The following is a 26344-nucleotide window of genomic DNA, read 5'->3' as shown; positions in this document are numbered from 1 at the left end:
CAGCAAAGTAACAGGGAGATGGGGGGTGTTTGAGAGGAGTGTGTTAACAGCTAGAATGATCCGTTCCCACAATGCACCACATTATCCACTGTTTGCTGGACTGGTGCAGGAAGAGGGCCCGTACCACTCAAGTTTGATTCATGTCAGAGATGGGAAAATAGGAAAGAGGAGGTTACAGCAGATATTAAAGAGATGAACAGGGAATGCTGCTGTACAGAAAATGCTTCCTGGGAGAGAATCTGTGAGGTATTATGACAGAAAAAGAGAGGTTGTGTGGTGTTTTGATGCCTGAGAAAAGTCTTATGGGAAGGGTGTTAAAAATCTATCAAAGCAAGGCTGGTGACTCAAGACTGATATTTCAGCGATACTGGGAAGACAAGGAAAGGGAAGGAAATGTTAGCTGCTGTTGAACGGGGCACGTTTTGGTGTGGAAGGTGGAGGTGAGGTGGATGAGAGCCAACGGTGGGTGAGGTAAAGGCTGGCAGTTCTGGTCCTCGTATGGAGTGCAGCTCACCTGGGAGAAGATGGGCTTTTTCTAGGTGTACATGGTCAACTGGAGCCACTGAAGAGGGGGAGAAGATAGCAGACGGATGGTTAGTTTAGAGGGGAGAAGATAGATGGTTAGTTTAGAGGGGAGAAGATAGATGGTTAGTTTAGAGGGGAGAAGATAGATGGATGGTTAGTTTAGAGGGGAGAAGATAGATGGATGGTTTAGAGTGGAGAAGATAGATGGATGGTTAGTTTAGAGGGGAGAAGATGGATGGATGGTTAGTTTAGAGTGGAGAAGATAGATGGATGGTTAGTTTAGAGTGGAGAAGATAGATGGATGGTTAGTTTAGAGGAGAGAAGATAGATGGATGGTTAGTTTAGAGATAGATGGATGGTTAGTTTAGAGGGGAGAAGATAGATGGATGGTTAGTTTAGAGGGGAGAAGATAGATGGATGGTTAGTTTAGAGGAGAGAAGATAGATGGATGGTTAGTTTAGAGGGGGAGAAGATAGATGGATGGTTAGTTTAGAGGGGAGAAGATAGATGGATGGTTAGTTTAGAGGGGAGAAGATGGATGGTTAGTTTAGAGGGGAGAAGATGGATGGTTAGTTTAGAGGAGAGACGATAGATGGATGGTTAGTTTAGAGGAGAGAAGATAGATGGATGGTTAGTTTAGAGGAGAGAAGATAGATGGATGGTTAGTTTAGAGGAGAGAAGATAGATGGATGGTTAGTTTAGAGGAGAGAAGATAGATGGATGGTTAGTTTAGAGGAGAGAAGATAGATGGATGGTTAGTTTAGAGGAGAGAAGATAGATGGATGGTTAGTTTAGAGGAGAGAAGATAGATGGATGGTTAGTTTAGAGGAGAGAAGATAGATGGATGGTTAGTTTAGAGGAGAGAAGATAGATGGATGGTTAGTTTAGAGGAGAGAAGATGGATGGATGGTTAGTTTAGAGGAGAGAAGATGGATGGATGGTTAGTTTAGAGGGGGAGAAGATGGATGGTTAGTTTAGAGGGGAGAAGATAGATGGTTAGTTTAGAGGGGAGAAGATAGATGGTTAGTTTAGAGGGGAGAAGATAGATAGATGGTTAGTTTAGAGGGGAGAAGATAGATGGATGGTTAGTTTAGAGGGGAGAAGATAGATGGATGGTTAGTTTAGAGGGGGAGAAGATAGCAGACAGATGGTTAGTTTAGAGGGGGAGAAGATAGCACACGGATGGTTAGTTTAGTTTGCTTCTTGGCATCGATCCGTCACAGGTTCTTTAAATATACGATATATATCTTTCATCTTTCAGGTGCCTTTTTTTAAATATACGGTATATATCTTTCATCTTTCAGGTGCCTTTTTTTTTATATACGGTATATATCTTTCATCTTTCAGGTGCCGTTTTTTAAATATACGGTATATATCTTTCATCTTTCAGGTGCCTTTGCATCCCAACAAAAAATATTTCAGGGGGGACTGGGTATGCTTCCAAAACTGTGTATATTAGGGATGGGAAGATGTATCAAAATTCAATATACCGTATTTAAAAAATGTGGGGCATAAAAATGAATTGCGATGTTAGCTATATTTCTTTGCTATTATATCTGCTTAACCAATTCTGGTTGACCATCACAATTTCACAAGCAAAACTACATTTTTGTAATGATGTTTTTAAATTCTAGCAAGCCCATGCCATCGCTGCAAAGATTTGTCCTGCACAGTCACACTTTGTTATCGCTGACCTCATGGTTGATTTGTTCTGCACAGTCAAGACTTTGTTGTCGCTGACCTCATGGTTGTATCAAATCATGAACCTCACATCGCACGTATAGTGAGATAAGCATATCGTCCCATCCCTAGTATATACAGTATGTATGGCTTTATTTTCAAAAGGAGAGCTACAAATACAATGTCTGCCTATCGTGTTGTATCCTGTTATTTAGCTTGTTTAAAATAGCCTTTTCTTGCAGGTTGGCGCATGTGCATGGTGGTTAGGTGTCTTCGTTCAGGGACACTGCAGCAGTGTGATTTTGTGAGAGTTGGAGATCAGAGCAGCACCTTTGAAGTACTAGGTGGCTCCCCAGACCAGCCTGCAGATCTGCTGCCCACAGAAAAATAATGTGTCTGTACAGTCTCTGGTTTCATCCAGAGTGAGGCGCTGCACGGCTGACAGGCAGCCCTGTGATGTGGAGCGAGGTCCGCTCACAGCTCTTACCTCCAGGACGCTGAGTCTGATCATACCGTCTCCATCCTGATCGAAGGCCTGGAACGCTCCTGTGAACAAACACAACGTCACACTGCAGCTCTGCACCACGCAACTCAACTGGGGGCCACTTCATCTTTCATTTGGGAAAATAGGGCAAATCTATGGGGTCTCAATTATTGAGGATATGTTTTCCCTGTTGCAGTCCCACTTTGTGATTAAGACTAACACTGGAGTAGCGGTTCTCAAACTTTTCCATGTCAAGGACCTCTAAACTGACACTAATCAATCAATTAATTAATTAATTAGTTCAACTAAGATTTTGTCCCATGGTCCCCCATGTTAGATGTTTCATTAGCCTACCGAAAGTCTATGAAATCCATGCCCAAAATAGTCTTACATTCTGTCATTGTGTGACTTATTGATGGTATTATAGTGAAAATAAATGATTCTCCTTTTTGCTGGGGACCCCCTGGAACCTCCTCAAGGATCTCTGAGGGGTCCTCAGATCCCACTTTGGGAACCACTGCACGGGAACCACTGCACTGGAGTACTGGAAAAAAAGTCTTGTATGGTGTAGCTTGAATTGTCAGATCAGTTTAAAGTTTAATGGGCTTGCCTGGTCTAGTAGTTCATCAAACATCAAAGCTAGGAACTCAGAAAAAGACAGACTATACCAATTAAAAATCAACCAACTATTCTATCTTGTGTGTTTTTACCAGAGGTCCTGAGCTCTTTAACATGTGAGACAGCCCACCTGAAATACTGATGCTGGGAAGGTTACTTTCCAATGTAATCTATTGCAGATTAACTGTAATCAGTAATGTAACACAGGATTTCTCCAGCTCAAATCTGATCCTTTATTAGTTTGTGCTTGTGTGGTTCCTGGCCCCAGACTTACTGAACATGGCTTCGAGCCGCACCAGACAGCTGATGAAGCTGTCAAAGTCGATGTTCATGCTCTCGTTAGCATAGCGCATAGTGATGATGTCATACAGCTGGTTGTTGAGACGGAAGCCTGAGTGGGACACAAGACACATGACTGTACAGTGACAAGAACAGTTAGAGGATCAATTCAGGTCATCTGCAGCACAGACTGTGAATGATTCCTACTGTTTACTGTTGACAATATAAAGGTCAAACATATTGGTATCAAAAATCAGTCGAACCTTATTAGAGATATTGCTCTTTTTTTTTACTTCCTAAAAATGTATTCATAACATTTTGCAAAGGACTTCTTCAAATATCAAACAAAACCATAGGAATTTGGTGTCTTCATATAAGCTGTTATTACCTGCATCGTTCACAGCATTCCTCATCTCGTAACTGTTGATGCTACCGGACTGGTCTGAGTTATAGTGCTTAAAGATTCCCTGGAAGAGAGCAAGTGTGAATTCAACGCACACAGTGACGTACTAAAATGTAGTTATCCTTTTGACGGGTTTTGAAAACAGGACATCCCAATGAGAATGAGAGTGAGAAAGAGAAAGAGAGAAGTGTGTTAGTGCTATCTTAGTTACATTTGGCTAATGTCTCCCCCACACCTAAAGATTTTCAAATCCTTGAAGATTATAAAAATCTTGAGAGTCCACACACCTCACGACAGAGATAACCGATTTTCTAACATTTCAATCTTGGAACGCACAGAGAATTGCTACCATTCAGACGCAACCCCACACACTTGACGATTACGCTGAAAATTGTCACCTCGGAGGACTTGGGATCTCGCAGAAACTCAAGTGATTAAACGTGGCTTCAGAGCAGAGAATTGTAGCCTATTACAGCCCCGCTGCCCCCCGAATCACATGGCGAAAATATGGACTCGTTAAAAGTGCGTCGGAAAGCATCGGCAACTTCGCAGTGAGACTTGTGCGTTATGGAGTGGAGAAAAGTGTTGGGCGGAGATCTCGTGTTGTGGAGTGTGTATGGAGAGCTGTGTCCGTGTTTTTGGTGCCAATTCTGTTCCTTTCTGCTCTCTCTCTGCAGTGCAGCCTGCAGACTTTTTCAGCACCACTGTGCACGACACGTCATGTGCAGCCCAACGTTGCTATTTTACAATTTTCTGTGAGACTCCCACCCGCTCCGGTTGGTGACGCGCTCTGCTCAAGATTCCATCGCCTGTTGAGTTGTAAATATCAAACATGTTTGATATGCCCGATTCACAATCGGGAAGAGCCCGAGAAGTCAACAGCAGTCTTTGAACCCCACACACTACAGGATAATTTACGCAGATTTACGGTCCCGACGAGGCTCAAATTGCGAGCACCCCCGAGATAGTCGGGAGGGGGGAATCTTGGCCACAGTCAGGCAAATTCTCATCAGGTCTGCTGGGGAAGGCATAAGTGGGGTGGCGGCGGTGTCTTGCAGTGTCTGTGGCGGTGTCAGTCATGATTGTGATGTCATCAGTGATGTCACTTGAGAAATTGTGATGGCTACATGTAGCTGTGGTGGCAGTGTCTGTGGCGGTGTCAGTCACAATTGTGATGTCATCAGTGATGTTATCAGTGATATCACATGAGCAATTGTGATGTCATCAGTGATGTCTGTTTTATTTGAGCATGGCAATATATACATTATATACTATATGTACAGTACATACAGTATATTCTATTCCATTTGTACAGATATAGGTTCGACCATGAAATGCTCTTTTTTTAATTTGAACATGTACACATACATACAGATACAAAACATTAAAGAAAAAAATAAAATAATGAGAAAAGAAAAGAAAAAGCTCCCCATTAACTTAGTTTCTCAGTTCTATTCCTGCCTCTCCCCCGACCCCACCCTATTCTTCTGTCAAAAGGTAATTTTGTTGATATTGAGAGGAAAGTGCCAATTTTATTTTGCAAGTGCAAGATACTGAATTAAAGGCGACCACACCTTATCAAAATATGGGAGTTTGTCCTTAAGAGTGTACCTTATTCTTTCTAAGTGGAGTGTGTTCATAAGGTCGCTAAGCCACATCTTTGTGCTAGGGGCTTCCTTTTTTTCCCAGTGCATTAGAAGCAATCTCCTTGCAGTGATGAGACTATTCATAGCTTTCAAGGGGCGTTACGTGCTGCCGGGAACGCCCACCTGGCGGTCAAAAAAAAACTTGTTCATTCCGCTGGCCGCCTCGACTAGTTTCTCACGCTGTGTTTGTTCACCCAAAATGCCGGATACCTGTTGTGCTATCGGTTGCACTAACCGACGAGGAGACACGCCTGGCTTGTGCTTTTACAGAATCCTGTCGGAGAAAGAAAACTCAGACAGGAGGAGGTTGTGAATTTGTGCGATTAGACGTGGTTCAGTCGCTGGGGAGGGCAAATGGCTTTTTTTCTACCATCAAAGTACACACGTTTTTGCGGCCAACATTTCATCAAAGGTAAGCTCAAGTAACTTTAACAGGGTATTTTAATCATTATTGTAACGTTACTTGAGCTTACCTTTGATGAAATGTTGGCCGCAAAGACGTGTGTACAAACGGCTGAACAAACACAGCGTGAGAAACTAGTCGACTCGGGTGGCAGTGGAATGAACAAGTTTTTTGACCGCCAGGTGGGCGTTTCCGGCAGCACGTAACGCCCCTTGAAAGCTATGAATAGGATAGGAAGCATTGCTGGGCGTTGGTCAATTTCATAGTATCATCAGACACTCCTAGAATAACAATAAATGGGCCTGATTCTAACTGGATTTGTAGTATTTCAGATAATGATTTGAAAACATTGACCCAATAAGCCTGAACTTTGGGACAATCAATGAAACTATGTAGCAGTGTATCGTCTGCTGAGAGGCATCTGTCACATGTCGGGGATATCTCAGGATATATTTTATGTAATCTCTCCTTGGAGTAATGAAGACGGTGCAAAATTTTAAATGTAATTAAAGGGTGTCTTTCATTATTAGAGCATTGATGGATGTGCTCCAAACCTCATGTCTGTGAACTGTGATGTAGTATGGCGCACAGTTGCATGATGGCGCCTAGGTGGGTGGGCAGTGTCTGTCTGTCTGTCTGTCTGTCAGTCCAGAGTCTGCATGCGCGAGATTCCTAGTAATATAAAATGGGACAGAGAGAAACAGGGAAAGCCGCATTCATACCTGCCACTGTTTGATCTTGTTCCACAGATGTCTGAACTCCTGGAGATTGAGTCTCCCTGTCCCATCCATCTGAACAGACAGTTAAGATCAAAACTCACATGTACAAGTCCAAGTCAACTCAGAAAAAACTGCTTCAAGTTCTCCTGTATGAGCTTAAAAGTGATATTTCACTTAAGAGTAACATTTACTGTGCAATTAAGTTTTCTCTTACTTTTGAGTGTTTGGGAATCATACCTCAAACATTAAAGTTGTATATTTTGTATGTGCTCTGCATTGCTTTTCAAGACCAAGTTTGCCTGTTTGCAATCGTCAATAGAGGTGGAAACCACGCCGGCTAAATCGATTGAAAAAACTAAATGTTACACATCAAAGTGAAATATGACTTTGTAAATGTGGTGAAACAACATGATCTAGGGCAAGTGGAAGTCCATCATAGACCCTGCGGTGGGTCTGGGCAGGTTGTGTTAACAGAAAACACAGCCGCCCCGATGCACTCGATACAAAGGATACGTCCATCAGAGCAATCATGCTCCTGCAACTCTCCAGGCTGAAGCCCTCTGTGTTCAGGTCCTTATCTACAGGAGGAGCACACAGACACACACACACACACACACACACACACGAGGAGGAGGAGGTGGAACATTTAGAGGGGCAATAACTTTCAGAAGTAAGGTTTTTAAAATGACCATAATAATAATATAATATATCTGCAGGAGGTCTGACTCCATTACTTGGCCAGATGCCGAGATCTCAGGCTCAAGTTCAAGATGCTCCCACTTCCCCTTTGAATATATTTGCATCTTAACACTTTACAAGAAGGGTAACTAAATTAAGAGTTAGTTCATTCTTAAGAAGCGTTAACCAACCCTTAGTTCATGTTTATTAACTCTAACCCTAACCATTAACAAACCCTAAATATTAATGAATGCATAAATGAATGTACCCAGTTAACGTGTCGTGAACACCATTAGGAAATGATTACGAGACACATTAGTTTAATTTAGTGACCCTTATTGTTACCATTTGCATTTTCAAAGCCAGAAACTTGTAAGAGGAGACAATGTTGTTGCAATTCCTACTGTTCATAGATTCAAGTTCACTTAATTGATGACTTTATGCCCCTTTAACGAGTGTGTGCTGAAAGACATCAGTCACGTTCAAAGTCCTGATTTTAATAGAATAGAATTCTTTATTTGGCCAAGGTATGTTTGGACACACAAGGAAATGGACTTGGTGTGGTTGATGCACAAGTTACATACATAGGAACACAATAAGTTAGGAGAAATATACAAGATATAAACAAATATAAGATATAAGAAGATTCAAAGATATTAATTAATGTGCACATGTAACTAATCTCCTAGAATTAGATATTTACTGCTTGTTGCTCCCTCTAGTGGTTTAAATCTCCCTTTTGTGTTTTATGCAATTACGCTAAGTACTTTCTTTACAAGGTCAGGTGATAACATAAAGTGAAATTACTGCTCTGCTCTGCTCTCCCCCTCCTCCCCTTCCTCAAACTGCACTGCTACGGAGAGCAGCTCAAACTGAGGGCGGTATGACATGTGAAACCGCTGAGTGTTGTCAAGTATAGTGATAAAAAGACAGTTTAGCGCAGGGCTGGACTTACGTTTGGAGACCACTCTGTTGAGGACATTCTTCAGTTCGTTGGCTGTGATCTCCATTTCCTGCAAGAGAGAGAGGGGAGAAGGGAAGAGGGAAGAATGGAAGAAGAAATTCAAACTAATTGAAACTGAACACATATCCTTCCAAGACATACACACACACACACACACACACACACACACACACACACACACACACACACACACACACACACACACACACAGCCCTTTACTATTATTATAAGATACTATTTCCTCAGAGGGAGTGATAGCTGAAGGTCATACAGCCGTAGGTTGAAAGCTGTAAAGATACAATAAACCTCTAGTCACAACTTTGTATTGTCCCGTATTTAATAACATGGAGATGAAATCAGTTCAGACTTTGAATTCACAATAATGAAATCACCAAGGCTCACCTCCATAACAAAATGAACACATCTAAATTGACTACTTTCAACTTTTAAAAATGAGTTAAAGGCAACATTGGAAAATAAATGCTAATTTCTCATCGCATTCTCCTTGTTAAGATGATCTTTTTGCCTTTGTTAGACAGATGAAAGTGGAGAGAGACAGTGGAGAGAGAGGCGGATGGCATGTGACAGATGTCCTGGGCTGGATTTGACCCCAGTTTGTCAGTTACATGGTATGCTGTCATATCTAATTTACTACACATTGGAGCAGGGGTTTTCAAAGTCTGAGACTGTGGGCCTCCCGCCAGACAAGGCTTGGAAAAAGATGCCCCCCCTCGCTCAATTCCTAGATGGATCATGATTATGTTATTTGATCCCATAGACACTCAACAATTGAGCCATGATAGCCTGATATTGCTGTTTGACTTTCAGACTACACCAAATACATCTCTGTCTGTCTGAAGGCATTTATTTGCTTCTGACGATGGGAAAGTGGGAAAAACGGTCAAATTCCCCAAAACGACCGTATCACTAAACTATCTCTTCAACCAAATCACACACATTTAGGCTATTCTATGTAGTCTCCTTTTGATAACTAATGTAACTTTTCTTTTCAATTCTTTTCACTTCCATTCACTGAGTCTCCCCTGAAACTGCTTGGAGGCCCGCCTCCCACTTCGAAAACCTCTGCATTAGAACCATGGACCCCCATTTGATGAGATTTTGTCTCTAGGACCCAAATCAGAGAATATTTTTATTGTTAGATACGATTTTGACCAGAATTCCATGACTGGAATGCTGTCTGTATTGTAAGTAGAGAGATAACAGAGAAACTAGGATCAAAACAGTTATTCTACATTTTAATTGTGTTAACTTCGTGTAAATTAAATATTGCTGGAGTTTCATCAATTCATCAATTCATCAATTTGCTGGGGACCCCCTGGAACCCCCTCAAGGACCCATGGTGGTCCTCGGACCCCACGTTGAGAACCACTGCTGTATGCTATTATGGCTTTAAGCACACTCATCCCATCCTGAACTTTACTCCCACCCTCCACCATGACAGCATGAAAGCACCTATGATTCACAGCCACGTGTTCAGAATGACATGCCCACCCAACCCCTTCCAGCACTATAAGACCCCCCACTCCCCCCCACCACCCCGTGTGTTCTCACCTCCCCAGCTATCTCCTGAAAGATCGTCCGGAACTGCTGGTCCTCCTCACTCTCTTCCCCCGCCGAGGCTGGAGCCGGCTGGGGCAGTACACCACCACAGAGCAAGAGAAGACGACAAGTAAAACATGTGATCAGCTCCTTTTGGCACCCATACCATCTGCATCCTTATGAATAATGTTGACCTCATTATGTATTATTGTGATTATTAGCTTATTGCATTATTACTAATAATATTTGGGAACTATAGTTATCATGCACACTTTTCCACTGAAATCCATCCCCCCCGACAAATGTTTGACACTGATGGTAGTCTGGATTAAATCAGTACAATGGTGAAAAATGTCAATCACTTTTTCCCCAAAGCCCAAGATGACGCCCTCAAATGTCTTCTTTTGTCCTGACCAACAGTCAACAACCCAAATATAATACTGTCATAGAAGACTAACAAAACCAGAAAATGTTCACATTTAAGAAGCTGGAACGAGATATTTTTTTCTTCTTAAAGGAACACTCCGCCCATTTTCAACCAGCTTTGTATCATTAGAACATCAGTAGTATATCAGAAAACTGTAAACTGTTTTGAAGTCTGTCATTTAATTTGACAGTTATTGAGTGTTAAAGTGTGGACCAGTGACATCACTGGTCCACACTAACTCAAATTAATAACTCATTAACTCAAATCAACTCTCAATAACTGTCAAACTATTCATCATTCATCTAGTTTGACAGTTATTGAGAGTTGATTTGAGTTAATGAGTTATTAATTTGAGTTAGTGTGGACCAGTGATGTCACTGGTCCACACTTTAACACTCAATAACTGTCAAATTAAATGACAGACTTCAAAACCGTTTACAGTTTTCTGATATACTACTGATGTTCTAATGATACAAAGCTGGTTGAAAATGGGCGGAGTGTTCCTTTAAGAATTACTCTAGTCTAAACGATAAATCCATTATAAACTAGAATGACCGCACCGCAGATATATGCCTCCGCCAACAAGTGAGCAGTCGACATTCATGTCTGTCCAGACTTATTCCGTCAAGGTGTTATGAGATATGGCGTTACCAAGCTTGAAAATGGCATTTGAGAGGTCACAGTGACCTTGACATTTGACATTACATTACATTACATTACGTCATTTGGCAGACGCTTTTATCCAAAGCGGCTTACAATAACACATTTTTGTCAGCAATAGAGCAATCTACTATGGAGCACAGTCTATGATAACTACAACTTCTGAAGGAACAGTGGTACAAGTTTAGGTTAGTGGTACAAGTTTGGGTTAGTTTTTTTTTTTTTTTTTTTTTTTTTAGAAAGAGAGAGAACGAAGTTAGATCAAGAAGGGCCCAGATGGAGCCTGAAAAGGTGTGTCTTTAGTCTTTTCCGAAAGATCGGCAGTGATTCAGCTGTCCTGACCGAAGGTGGAAGCTCGTTCCACCATTGAGGTGCCAGGGACGAGAAGAGTCGAGATCGGGATGAGCGACTTTTGAGCCCCCGTAGCGAAGGAGGGGCGAGGCGACCTGCACTGGTGGATGAGCGAAGGGAGCGCTGAGCGGTTTGGAACCTGACCATAGATTGCAGGTACAGGGGAGCTGACTGGTGTACAGCCCTGTAGGCCAGTACCAGTGTCTTGAATTTGATGCGGGCCGAGATGGGAAGCCAGTGGAGGTCCTGGAAGAGGGGAGTGACGTGAGAGAATTTGGGTTGGTTGAATACCAGACGGGCTGCAGCGTTCTGAATGAGCTGAAGCGGTCGGATGTCGGTGGCAGGTAGGCCGGCCAGGAGCCACCAAAGCCATTTGACCACCAAAATGTAATCAGTTCATCCTTGAGTCCAAGTGGACGTTTAAGGCATATTAGTCGAAATTCCGTGACCGTCAAGGCGTTCCTGAAATATCACGTTAACGAGCATGAAACGAGCGGTCGTGATATCACAGTAACCTTGAACTTTGACCACCAAAATCTAATCAATTCATCCTTGAATCCAAGTGGACGTTTGAGCCAAATTGGAGGAAATTCCGTCAAGGCGTTCCTGAGATATCGCATTAAAGAGCTTGGAAATGGGGTTCATGAGGTCACAGTGACCTTGAACTTTGACCTTTAACCACCGAAATCTAATCACTTCATCCTTGAGTCAAAATGGAGATTTGAGGCAAATTTGATGAAATTCCACCAAGGCCTTCCTGAGATATTGAATTAACAAGCATGAAACAAGCGGTCATGAGGTCACAGTGACCTTGAACTTTGATCTTTGACCACCAAAATCTAATCAGTTCATCCTTGAGTCCAAGTGGACATTTGAGGCAAATTCGAAGAAATTCCATCAAGTTCCTGAGATATCGTGTTAACAAGCGTGAAAATGGCGTTTGACCTTTGATGACCAAAATCTAATCAGTTCATCCAGGCAAGTCGACGTTTGAGCCAAATTGGAAGAAATTCCATCAAGGCGTTCCTGAGATAACGCTCTTTAACTGAGTTAAAGAGCTTGGAAATGGGGTTCATGAGGTCACAGTGACCTTGAACTTTGACCTTTAACCACCAAAATCTAATCAGTTCATCCTTGAGTCCAAGTCGACGTTTTGAGGCAAATTTGATAAAATTCCGTCAAGGCGTTCCTCAGATATCGTGTTAACGAACATCGGACGGACGGACGTACGGGCAATCCCAATGCAGAATGCCTCCGGCCTGGCTATCGCTGGCGGAGGCATAAACATAGTTGGTGATTAATTTTCTGTCGATCGTTGCAGCTCTAAACTATTACAACTAATAAATGCCCCTCAAAAGAAATCTTAAAATATTCCCAACAATCTACAGATCAGCTGGCATAGAATAACAAGTTGCATAGCAATGGACACAAGTGTGGAGCCAACATGGCTGCCACTGAATTGCAACCGATTGCAACTCCTCCACAGATGCAGGAGTTAAAAAGAACCGAAGCAATTGAAAATTCAGCTACTCCACTGAAAACCGCACAATATCCGAACTCTGGTGTCGAGAGAGAGAACTCACCACTGGATGGTCGGCCTCGATCCTGTTCTCTATCTCCCTGGGTGGAGACGGACAAACAGCAGTCAACATGGTGACACCAACAGACCTACCATCTCATCTGGACCAGAAGCCTGTCCACTTAGCCTTCCACAGCAGCCAATCACTTACTTTGATCAGATATTAAACAGATACTTGAATGAATTTGATATCCTGAGTTCAGTGTTGAGAAGGTAAGTCTTACTTTATCAGTCATCATAAGCTATGACATTTAAAGTATTATTTCACAATTTCTAAAGGCTTATGGTCCATACCCATATCAATGACTTGAATGGCAAAATGAAACCACAAACTCTTACCGTGTTAGCCTGCTGTGAATAAAATGTTAGTTTAGTACCACCTGTTGCTTCTTCCATTCAGAGTTTGTTTTTTCTTCTTTTGGTCAATCTTGCTTGCAGCAGGCCTCCTCTTGTTTGTACATTTTGTTTTAGATGGGGCTTTATGGCAAGATACACTTGGAAGTCCATTGCTGCAGATCTAGGTTTCAGGATTATTGATAGAGTTAATGCCTAAACTCTAATCTGAGACACACCTGGGTCCAAATGCATTTGTAGATCATTCTAGTTTGTTTTAACATACTTGGAGCACAAGATGGTTGGGGTTTACAGCATCAGGACAATTCAGATAACCTTCTATGTGGCAAACCCCACCCATCTGGTGCTCCAAGTAGGTTAAAACTGAAACTATTAATGTTGTGTTATTTGCAAAAATGACCCAGGTATGATCTGGCTTAGACTCTAAGCCAAGCATGGTTTTTTAACCCCTATGAAAGATGGCGGTTTGCTGTGCACATCCTGTCCAAAGCTAGATGTACAGCCCGGTTTTTCAGCCTGGTCCCGGTCCAGCAGAGTGCAGTCCAGCTCTACGTGACGTCTTGTCCTCCAGGGCAGCAGGGGGGGTTGGATGTTTTTGAAGCTGAGAGTATGAAGTATTTAACAGACTGACAGGAAATGTTTACCGGAGCAGGCCCAAATCTGTAGCCACTTGTCCTAAAAAAGATTCCATAACAGCTTCGAACTGGGGTCGATTTCTTCCAGCTCTACAAATCAAATCGCCGTTAAAATTGTTTGTCCTTGGTGGTTTTTACCCCCAAATCCCCAACAACCAAACCCCACCCCAATTACAAGCACACAAACCCACAATGTAATCTCTAATACACAAAGGACTAGGCTAATCGATTATTGCTCATTTACATATAAATAGGGTTATCGTTACTAATTTTCTTAACTTGTTCAATGCGGATCCTAACACTTCAAGTTTTATACTTTTTCTGAAATGTTACTTTTTCAATACCTGAACAAATTTTGCATTGAACCAATGCACATTTCATTATAATAATGAACTGAACTAATTCCTGTGTAACAGTTACAGTGCAACTTGATTTGCCAAATACAATCGGACCATGCTCAATTTATTTCCTAAAGAATATAAACTAGTTACAAACTTAGGATTTTCAAGGTTTCGATATCTCTCAATACCATTCTGATGCCTTCAAATCAATACCAATAACCCAGCGCCGCCCACTCACTCTGAGGTGTTCCTCTTTTCGGAGAAGACTCTCAGGATGAACTCTCCCTCCTGGTGCGGCTCGTAGGTGGACGGGACGATGACGTACTCCCCGGGGCTCAGGCGGAAGCGCTGGGTTACCTCGCGCAGGTTGATGTAGGACTTGCAGCGTGCCTTGGAGGAGTTGAACAGGAAGAAGTCCTTCTGCATGTGCTGCTTGTTGCCATGCATCTACAAGGCGGACAGAGAGGGAAAGAGTGGGCCTACTAAAGTGGACCACCATGGCAAGTTGTTGAAGTGCAACAGAGATCCAAAGTCAACATCACTTCCTGCTTCAGCATGCGTACTGTCCGAGTGAAATGTTCTATGGTCTCTCCCTGTTTGTAAATATAGCTGAATCGCTTGGTTTTACCAAGCAAAACTATTTTTATAAGCATTTTACAAAATGTCTATGGGAAAATAAATGGCGGATGAAAATCCCTTGGTATGCATGCTGAAGCAGGAAGTGACGTCGACTTTGGCTCTCTATTAGGGCTGGGTGTTGGTACTCCATACCTTTAAGGTATAGACCGAAATATCCCAAACAAGTAGTATCGAAACTTCTCCAGTCAAACGACACCTGCATTCAATCTTTTTTGTGCACAGATCTAGAAAAAAATTACTGATTTGTATGGTTTTGCTCACAGCCAATCACCGCAAGCGTTCTTCGATTTAATGCGACGTGTGATTGGCCCACTACTGCAGCAGCTACAACCCATAGTATGTATGGGTCCCATACAGTCTGTGGTGGTGAAGTCGAGCGGTGTATGTGACGGACTTGGCAGTAGAGTGTGCTGAGATGCCTCCAAAACATTCAATAGTATGACTGAAAAAAGGTATCGAATGAAGTACTGGATTGGTATCGGTATCACTTTAAAAGGTAGTGGTACTGGTACTGGTATCGTACTTTTTTAAACAATAACCAGCCCTAAATGCTATGGAATTATTTCCGATAAAATGATGGATGAAAATGGTCACAGCAGTCACACAAGACAAAAGAATGGGTTATTCACAAGATTGCGTAGTATAAAAAACTGAACCAGTTATCAAACTTGGAAATGTGGGTGTGAAAAAGAAAGTGTGTGGTATGAAGCAACTTGCAAACTGATGCGCCGCTGTAAGAGTGTCCTTTACTCCTTCCTTACCTCCTTTGGCACCTATGGACAGACAGAGGTCATATTAGTATTTATGTCAGATGGAAGCACACATAAAACTCCACTTGTTTCCACTGTGGTTTCACTTGTTTCAGGCATTTTCTAGAAGTGTGAAAGTGAAATTCTAAACTCTAAACTAAACTCAGTGGCACATTACTTTTTATTTTAGGATTCAAGAATAGAATAGGACTCATATACAGTCATTCAAATCGAGATTATTTTGCAGTGCAGAGAGAGGTGGGGTTTGTCACGGGAAAATGAACAAGTGCTGGAAGGTTTCCTCTGATTGACTGAACCGTCAGTCTGTTTTCTACTTCTGACCAGTCGGTGGCAGTGTAACAGCACATCACCTCATAAATGGCAAATCCGATGGTGAACAGGTTGGCTCCCATCTTGCGCTCTTTCCTCCTGTTCTTCTGCATCAGCGCCACCACGAAGGTGCATGCCACCTCGTTGTCCTCGGGGTCGTCGTCCTCCTCCAACAGGCGCAGGCGGTACTGCGGGTTGGTCCAGAAAGTGTCTGCAGGAAGGAGATACAGGTGACTTTCTGTTTCAGGATTATTACATTGTTACATTATTACATTACGTTTTTTCCCGTCTTTTGTGTTCCTCATTCCTCAACACAGGTGGTCCAAAATTAGATGTCCACCACTGGGACAAAAACGGGACACTCGTACTCTTCAAACACCATTATGGCCATTCATAATTAATTCCTTCATTCATTCTAAATTAATAAATAATGAATGAATGCATGACTGTTTATATGAAGAGTGGCGAAAACAAACAATCAAACAACAAACAAAAAACTCTTTCAACAGGATTTTTTTAATGGATAGAAGGGAACTTAAGCCCTGAGCTGACAAAAAGCACTTTCAGACTACATATTCTACAGAGATACTAAATGATGAACATTGGTGATCTTTAACTGGGGTGTGTTGATTTCCAAAAGGTAAAAATGCGGTCACTATGTGAGACAGGGCTCTCCTCTGTGTGGGTTCAGGGAGAGGAGTGGACAGACAGGTTGCTGGGGTATCTGGGTAGTTCAGAGAGAGGAGTGGACAGACAGGTTGCTGGGGTATCTGGGTAGTTCAGAGAGAGGAGTGGACAGACACGTTGCTGGGGTACCTGGGTAGTTCCTGCAGCCTCCGGCCGAGCAGCCTCTCACCCAGCGGCCTTCGTTCACAGAAACCGTCCACTTGTGGATCTTGTCCTGCTCCAGGGCATCGGGGGTGAGGTTGCAGATCTCGATCTTGGTGTAGTTCTTCTTGAAGTCCTCGAATGACATCCTAGACGGGCAGGGAAGAGACAGGGACAGGATGGGTATCTGGCTAAAACCTCTACTTCCTTAAAAGAAAACAGCAGAAAATGATCTTAAGGATTCTCCTGACGATAAAAAAAGTGTGTTTGTACTGTTGGAAAGAATGTTATACTGATACCAGAGCTTATATGTGAAATTCAATGCTCGTTCTGAAATAATACTTTTTCTAAATGAAAACCTTTCTCATTATGTGATTTTCTGTGAAATAAGTAGATATGCCATTTGCTTTTCTATTCCTGTTCTAATGTATTTTATGTATTTGTATTTGTAGTTGTCCCCACCATACCTGCCCAGGGACTACGGTTGAAAACTAGCCAAGCTGGCACATTTACAGAAATGTTTATTAATGTGCGTCATTGTGTGTCATTTAAAAAAAAAAAAAAAATGCAATTGATTTCCTCAAATCTCCATAATTTAGAGACTACAGTATACTGTCCTGTTGTTGGAATCCAACATTTTGAAGCCTTTGATTTTGATTCACAATTTCACTAGTGTTGTTTGGTATAGATTTTTGACACACATCCATAAATAATATGCTACTGACCAGAACTCTCCATCCTCAGCATTCTGATGCTGCAACTTGTCCTTTTCAGTCTTAGAGAGGGAAGTCCACTCCTTAGAGCTGAGTGAAATATGAAAAACAATGACATATTCATAAATTAACAGAAATCTGAGCTAAATGTTCTGATAAATACCAATCAAAATAAGATAGTGTGATAATTGTGCCTTTGTCAAATTCTAGGTGCTTCTACAATGTCAAAGCAGGACCAAAAATAAGAAATGAAGAGAAGATGATAAAAAAAACTCTTACTTGTCACTCCAGGGGCCGTTCCACTCCACCTGGCCCCATGGGTTCCTGAGACGCACCAGGCGCACTTTAGAGTCCTTTTGCTGGGACTGTTTACACTGTGGAAATATACACAGTTGAAAACAGTGCAGATTCTCATATTCATACTCATATTCACTTTTTTTAAGCGGGGCAGCCGCTTCTATAATGTGACATGTGTCTGTCCGTCCGTTTGTAGCATGAGACTAGGGGGCGGGGCTAGGGAAGAGGGGCTGTAGTAGCTAGAGATAGGAAGGTCATAGAGTCAGGATTCCTGGGGTGGGTAGGGGGAGTGGCTAGGGGGTTTGTGGGTGGTGTGGGGCAAAGGAGGTGGCGGGGCTAGGGAAAATCGGCTGTAGCTAGGGATAGGAAGGTGGTAGAGAGTCTGGATTCGAGGGGTGGGTAGGAGGAGTGGCTAGGGGTATGTGTCGTAGCTATGGATAGGAAGGAGTGGGTAGCGGCATGTCAAGGAAGTGGTGGGCCTAGGGAAAAGGGGTGGGTACGGGGAGTGGCTAGGGGGTTTGTGGGTGGTGGGGGCAAAGGAGGGGGTAGGGCTAGAGAAATGGGGCTGTAGCTAGCGATAAGAATGTTGTAGAGACTCGGGATTCGAGGAGTGGCTAGGGGGAGTGGCTAGGGGGATGTGAGGGGTGGGAGAGTGGGCAAGGAGAGGGGACAGGGCTAGGGAAAAGAGACCCTAGGTAGGGATAGGAAGGTCGTAGAGGTCACCATTTTTGTACAGGTAAAGAACACATATCAGAAATAATGTGATAGCTTTTCCACAAAGCTATTTCATTTTCTCAGATGGCTGCTCCTAAATCTGGACTGCTTACTTCAATACCTGCGTGTGATTAAATTCTTTAAATACTTCATTATCGAGAACAATTGTATGCAACAAGCCCTATGGTACCATGATTTCACGATTTTTTTTTCAGCATCAGTGTCTCAACTGTCCAAATCGTATCTCTAACCTCGGCCATTTCAGTGCCCTACTCAGCTATGCAGGTCCATACAGTCAGAAGCACTATCTGGTATCATTGTTGTGTTGTCAGTCAGCAGTCTGTCTCACCTCCTCCACTGCAGTCACAGAGTAGGCGTGACCCTTCACAAGTCCCGTCACGGTGCGAGTCTCAAAGCGAGCGGGAACCAGGGACTGGAGATACAGCAAACACAAACAGCACACATTCAGGATCAAAAGGACTGGAAACCGACTGAACATTTAATTTAAAGATAAACCTATATTAACAAAGAGTTAAGTTAGTTTTAGGTTTATTATATTATATATATATATATATATATTATATTATATTATATTGTCAAACCAATATATCGATCTACCCTTAATTTGCAGAATATAAACCTAAGTCAGTTTCTGCAAAGTTCCCTATTCAGAAACAGACAGAAAGATACAGAACAAGCACAGATCCTGTATACGTCACAGTGCCCACCTGCCAGGTACAGCCATGGACTGACTAGTATCCGTCCAAGTATCTGTTCTACCATATCACCTGACATTGCCATGTATCTGTTCTACCATATCACCTGACATTGCCATGTATCTGTTCTACCATATCACCTGACATTGCCATGTATCTGTTCTACCATATCACCTGACATTGCCATGTGTTGCCACGCTGCAAACTACGCACCGTGGAAAAGCAAATGAGAGACTTTCAGTATTCTTTGTATCCTGCCAAGATAACTGACTCACATCAATGGAACAGCCCATGAGGGAGCCTCTCTCCAGAGCTTTCTTCATGATCTTGTACAGCTCCTTGGGCGCCTCCTTCATCTCATAGAACTCAGTGACTCCTCCGGTGAAGTCCTCCATGGCCTCCGTGGTGTTCCCACCCTTCAGGGCCTCATAGGAGCCATGCAGCCTGAAGAGGAGAGGGGTGCATGGAAGGTACACTTACATCGACTGTGGGTTTTAGGCACTTAGTATGTGAATTACAATGAGGGCAATGGTAGAGTACGCATAGAATTCCTCGATCACAAACATCATGAGCAACCGACTGTAAAGAGTGCAAGGCCGATTGAATGGGAGGTTTCATCAAACGAGAGTTTCTGACTGGACTTTTCTAATCTTATCTGACAGAACTCATATTTGGCACCGGTACCGATAGAGGTGACAAGGCCGTATATATTAATTAGGTCATTATGGCTGATCAAATTACTAAAAATGGCTGATTAGTGATAGCACTACCCACAGCAGCCAGCACGTGACACACACATACACACACACACACACACACACACACACAGTGATTGCAATCTCCATCAGCACTACTGTAAGATAAACCTTTTCAACATGACTGGCCGATATCTGACATTTAATAAAATGCCAATATCAGCCGCATATATCGGCCTAACCCTAATTGACTATTAGGAGGTTAGTATGGTTATTATTTTATTTATTTTATTAGCTTAGAGAAAACTGTAGCCCACAAAATAAGTGTGGATTGTAAGTAATAATAAAAAAAGACAAAGATGGTTATTATGTCAAAGGTACAACCTCGTAAAGTTAAATCTACCCCCCCCCCAAAGTGTGCAATATGCAGAGCACAATTGTCATCCAAGTTGATTATGTGGAGGTTTTATCATGTTGTGGTTAAGAAAGATCCAGGAGTTGAGCCTTGTTCTCACAAGTGGGAGTCCACACATCAAACAACACAACCAAAGGTAAATATTCAGTAAATACCCAGAAATCACGCAATGTTATCTGCCTGGTGTAAATACAGTACAGTATTCTGAGCTCTTCTACCTTCTATGGGGGAGATTTTCTGATTTTTCCCCATTTTTCTCCCCAATTGTACTTGGTCAACTTCCCCCTACTGCCCGATCTCTGCACCCCCTCTGCCGATCTGGGGATAGCTGTAGACTAGCACCATGCTTCCTTCAGCACATGCACAGTTGCCAGCCTGACAGTGGGGAGCTTCACCAGCAGGACATAGCACGTGGGAGGATCACGCTATTCCCACCAGTTGCCTTCCGCCCTGAACAGGCGCCCCGACCGACCACAGGAGGCACTAGTGCAGGACACGTACCCTTAATCCGGCTTCCCACCCGTAGACACAGCCAATCGTGCCTGTATGGACGCCCGACCAAGCCGGAGGTAAAACGGGGGCACGAACCTGCGACCCTCGTGTTGGTAGGCAGAGAATCTGCCGCTACACTACCCGCCCCAAACTTATTTTCTTAAAATCCACTGACTTGGCGTAGGCCTTCTCCAGCAGGGCGCTCCAGAACTCGTTCCTCTCCGCAGACTTGGTGAAGACCAGCTGGTTGTTGAAGGTTGGGATGCGGTCGTCAATGACAACATCCACCCAGTCGCCATAGCGCCAGAACTGCAGGACACACAGGGAGGTGAGGGGGACTGCAGGACACACAGGGAGGTGAGGGGAGAACTGCAGGACACACAGGGAGGTGAGGGGGAGAACTGCAGGACACACAGGGAGGTGAGGGGGAGAACTGCAGGACACACAGGGAGGTGAGGGGGAGAACTGCAGGACACACAGGGAGGTGAGGGGGAGAACTGCAGGACACACAGGGAGGTGAGGGGGAGAACTGCAGGACACACAGGGAGGTGAGGGGGAGAACTGCAGGACACACAGGGAGGTGAGGGGGAGAACTGCAGGACACACAGGGAGGTGAGGGGGGGAACTGCAGGACACACAGGGAGGTGAGGGGGAGAACTGCAGGACACACAGGGAGGTGAGGGGGGGAACTGCAGGACACACAGGGAGGTGAGGGGGAGAACTGCAGGACACACAGGGAGGTGAGGGGGAGAACTGCAGGACACACAGGGAGGTGAGGGGGAGAGACAACCCTCCTCCAACTTCTACAAACTCAATGGACCTTCATGATTATCTTTGTTTAGTAATATGCAGTATATGTTTTAAGGTGTTAGTAATGCATCCCGTTATGTATGATATATTTTTTTAAGTACAGTATGTTCTCTTTTACTCTGTTCATATAACCCCACTCCGCCTCCAACATGTAAACGGAAGCCAATAAAATATTCTCTAGATTCATATATTTCTTTTTTCCAAATGGAGGGCCCTTGTGTATATTTCATAGTGTAATGTAATATATTCTATCAAAGAAATTAATAAAAAATAAAATAAAGACCCATTTTCTAAATTTCTTTTTAAATTTCCTGTTTTGTTATATTAATGTGAGGAAATCACAAAAAGTATGGACCAAAGCAGCTCAAATGGCAATAGTATACAAAGTGAAAAAAGGTGGAGCTACTTGGAGTTTTAAGGCAATATTTAATACGAAGTAATATATCTGTGTACAAGCAGTTACAAAACAGAATATATCTTCAAATTACTACGGGCAAACAAAACGCAACGCGTTTCAACCACGCAGGTCTTCCTCAGAGCTAACACTGCCTGAGGAAGACCTGCGTGGTTGAAACGCGTTGCGTTTTGTTTGCCCGTAGTAATTTGAAGATATATTCTGTTTTGTAACTGCTTGTACACAGATATATTACTTCGTATTAAATATTGCCTTAAAACTCCAAGTAGCTCCACCTTTTTTCACTTGTTATATTAATGTGAACCATGTGAGCAACCAACAAAGTCCGGTAACGCTTTATATTAAGGTTCTATTAATAAGCATTAATTAATAGGTAATAAGGCTCTTATAAGGTGCTTGCTTATTAACACTATTATTATGTTAATGATACTATATAAGTGTTAATAATCGCATTATAAACATATTTATTGGTAGCTTATAAGACATTTATAAGCACTTTATAACCACCTTTACTAGATGGTTTTGTTACTTCATTAAGCCTAATAAATAGTTTATTATTACCTTATTAGCAGGTAACTATGCTTTTTGCAGGTACCGGATCTAAAGTGAGAATAGTGCCTTATTAAGGTTAATAAACAATTTATTATGCACTTTTTATGCTTTTTGTAGGTACCAGATCTAAAGCGAGAACAGTGCCTTATCAAGGTTAATAAATCCTTTATTATGCACTTATTATGCTGCCTCAATGAAGGCAGATATCTGAATGACCAAACGGCCAGGGGAATGATTCTGAGAGATGTGTGTTTCACTCAGGGTTTTGTGTCTCTAAGAGGGGCAGAATTGCATGATGGGACAAAAATGCAAATTAAGCCATAAGATTATCTTATTACATTATCATTAGCTGCCACTGAGGAGCCTGCTCGTCTTTCTGGAGTCGCAAAAATACATTATTTTCTCTCATCTCTTTAAGTAAACTTGATCTTGATCCTGAACACTGTATAAGAGGACAAAATGCAAAAGGAAGAACTGAATAGTATGAGTATAAGTATGAGGGTGATGTGGGAACATTTCAGAATTAGATGACTGTCTCTGACCTGGAAGTGGAAGATGCCGCCATAGCCGTCTGAGAAGCTTTGCTCCTGAGGAACAACTCTGTAGAGAAGCTTCTCATTCAGGGTGAGACAGGCGATGGCAGCCAGCAGCCAGCAGTCACCTAGACAGACAGAGAGAGATGTTTTAAGATTTTTTTTACATGCATTTCTGCTTCATTGGACAGTGTGTAGAGAGAGACAGGAAGGATGGGAGAGAGAGAGGGGAGGGCATGCAGCAAATGACCGCAGGCTGGATTCGAACCTGGGTCACTGTGAGAAGGACTGAGCCTACATGCTACACGCCTATTACAGTGATCCACAACAGTGGGCCAATTTTTAATGGCATAAAAACATACAATGAATAGACAGTCGGCATATGTGGGAACGCCCACAAAATGTTACTACGGCTGGCGCGCGAGTGGGGTAAAACCGCCATATATCTCATTGGGCTGACTCACCAAAGGATGGTGCTGTGGCTCTAAACTACAGGTTTGGGGATATAGAGCAGCTACATAGACGTCTGTTCAGATGTGCGTTTACTGTGGAGGTTAAATCCCCGATCGTGTCTGCCTGAGCTGGGCTAGCAGCTAAATACTAACTTTGCTGAATGATAGAACGGGAGGATTTACCCCACCCTGACCACGCCCCCAGCCAGCTAACCCAGCGTCTATGACGAGACATTGCCTCAACCTATGGAGTCACACGAACTTTTGACAAGAAAGGTCATTTCAGCTACCTTTAGACATAAGCGATTCTAATCTGAACAACTAGCTTTCCGATGATATAAACTGATTATAGTAGAAAACCTTTTCAAAACTACCTATAGTACCGTACCATTGTGATTTATTTTTTATTATTATTATTCTTTCCTGATTCCCCCCCATTTTCTCCCCAATTGTACTTGGCCAATTCCACCTGCTGCCCCATGCACCCCCTCTGCCGATCTGGGGAGAGCCGTAGACACACACATACTTCCTCCGATACATGTGCAGTTGCCGGCCGCTTCTTTTCACCTGACAGCGGGGAGCTTCACCGGCAGGACATAGCATGTGGGAGGATCACGCTATTCTTACCAGTTCCCTTCTGCCTCGAACAGGCGCCCCAACCGACCAGAGGAGGCACTAGTGCAGCGACCAGGATGACCATTGTGATTTCAACAAGAACAAAGACAGACAGCAAGTTCTCTGCTGGACATGTTTTGTTTTGCAGAAGGAAAAGACCAACTGTGGGAGCTGAGTGTGCATTTTCTGATTGTCCAGGTGTGTGCCACAGGGTTGGCTGTTGGGCTAGTAGGAACAATGTCAGTTTTTCAACAGGGAGTGGGGCAACAGTGTCTGCCTGGACCTTTGTCCCTTTATTTGTGGCTTGGACAGGACAACAATGAGAAGTGCTGCTGGTTGGATTCCCTTCCCAAAGAGTAAGCAGAATACAGGGAGGCCGTGCGTGGGGGATGTTTGCTGGCCCAAGTCACACGCAGACTGACTGTGGAATGAATGTAGAGTGATGCTGTATTCACTCTGTATGTGACACAGGGACTGACTGGTGTTTTGGGTAACAACTAGGCCAAGGTTATTTATCTTCTTCTTTTTTTAAATAGATTATGAAAGTGCAGATTTACGCTTTCAAATGATCTGTCATACATTGAAGTCTGAAAATATTTGAATGTTTGTGCTCCTAAAAGTAACATTCTGTTTTAGGGTGGATTTTTCTTTCTTTCTTTCCTCTATCATTCCATACGTGTCAGCACACATACGTGTCAGCACACATACATACGTGTCAGCACACATACATCATATACATACATATCCTTAGATCCTTGGAGTTCAATTCAGTTAAAATCAACCAACATTGACTATACAATTCTTCCTAAAAATACTTTGAAATTACAAGAAAATCCCGAATGTCCCGAATTGAATAAGCTTAAATGTGAGTTGACACCACTTCTCCTGACGAACATAATAATATTATTATTAAAATTAAATAATAACAGGATTTTTTTTTACCAAGATCTCCCTGGCAGATGTCTGTCCTACTGGCTCCTCCCACAATGAACTGAGGATTCTCACAGATTTCCTGCAGATAAGACAGTCATAAACACAGAATGGAGTTACACAGATGTCTCTAAATAGAGAATCAATAAAACATCCATGATAGTGTATTGCTAAACTCCAACATTATAAAATCACTCCAGGTGAATCATCTCCAGGTAAAAGTGTCAGTAAACCAAGCAAATATGAAAACATTTGCATTCTGATGACATTGTCTAATCATTTATAGGCATTCTAACATTTTTAGGTTGTGCAGCCACAACATGACTCCACTCCATCCAGGTGGGAGTATTTTTTTTATCCCAGATGTGCGTCTGTTGAACATCTGCATCTCCAGGTAAAATCCCGCAGAACAGGAGTCAGAGATGACTCTTCCCTCCTCAAATATTAGTTATAATCCCTCATCAGGATGGGGTGGTATTTCCATGCACAGGTTTGACGTTGCCGTAAACCGAAGAAACTGTCCCACCTCTCACATGTGAGAGGCAGGTATGTGCCAACCCGCTTAACCTCCCCTCCTACCTTGGGCCTTTTCCAGACGATGTTCTTGACCTTGTTGGACTTGTGCCCAAGCTCCTTGTAGCCCAAGGACTCCACAGTGGCAGGGAAGGTGTCATCCTCAAACAGGGTCTTCTTCTGAAGGCACTCCTGCTTCAGGGTGTTGAAGTCCTGGCCGCTGAAGCGGAGGGGCTTGTTGACGGACCCTTCCCCATCTCTCCTCTCCCGTTCCCGGATCAGCCGGTCGCAGAAAAAGCCAGCTGGTGTATAGGGCATTTCGTCTCAGCTGATTTTTTGTTTTTTTGTTGAAAAAAAAAACAGGCTTTTGCCACTTGTAGGTACTAAAGCTTTACAAGCCTAAAAACCCTGGCATAAATCCAAACGGCTAATCTCTGATTGGCTCTTTGTTTGTGTGACGTCCCACTCGCCTTGGTCAAATAGCAGGTGCAAACGCTAGGTGTGAAAGACACATTCACTCCACATGCATTCACCTCTGCATTACCATGCACACACATACACACAAACACACACACACACACACACTTACACACACATGCGTACACACATAAATGTCTATTTGTTGCGTTT

The 26344-nt window shown here is 43.0% G+C and overlaps 1 protein-coding gene across 1 annotated transcript; it reads right to left on the bottom strand.

Moving 5' to 3' along the window:
- Window positions 1-535: 535 nt before the first annotated feature.
- Window positions 536-26032, bottom strand: capn3a (calpain 3a, (p94); the record flags this gene model as incomplete). The annotated part of the gene is made up of 21 exons (XM_083633546.1): window positions 536-562; window positions 2693-2751; window positions 3582-3698; window positions 3975-4053; window positions 6761-6829; window positions 7262-7335; window positions 8391-8448; window positions 9972-10049; window positions 12981-13017; window positions 14545-14753; window positions 15707-15718; window positions 16066-16235; window positions 16841-17001; window positions 17578-17655; window positions 17845-17939; window positions 18926-19009; window positions 19568-19736; window positions 21070-21203; window positions 23214-23332; window positions 25214-25283; window positions 25781-26032. 21 exons carry the CDS (start codon window positions 26030-26032, stop codon window positions 536-538), a joined length of 2151 nt encoding a protein of 716 aa, XP_083489672.1.
- Window positions 26033-26344: the final 312 nt, after the last annotated feature.

This window comes from Poromitra crassiceps (genome assembly GCF_964638095.1).
Source record: "Poromitra crassiceps genome assembly, chromosome: 3".
Taxonomy (NCBI): domain Eukaryota; kingdom Metazoa; phylum Chordata; class Actinopteri; order Beryciformes; family Melamphaidae; genus Poromitra; species Poromitra crassiceps.
This window is presented reverse-complemented; position numbering and strand designations above follow the sequence as displayed.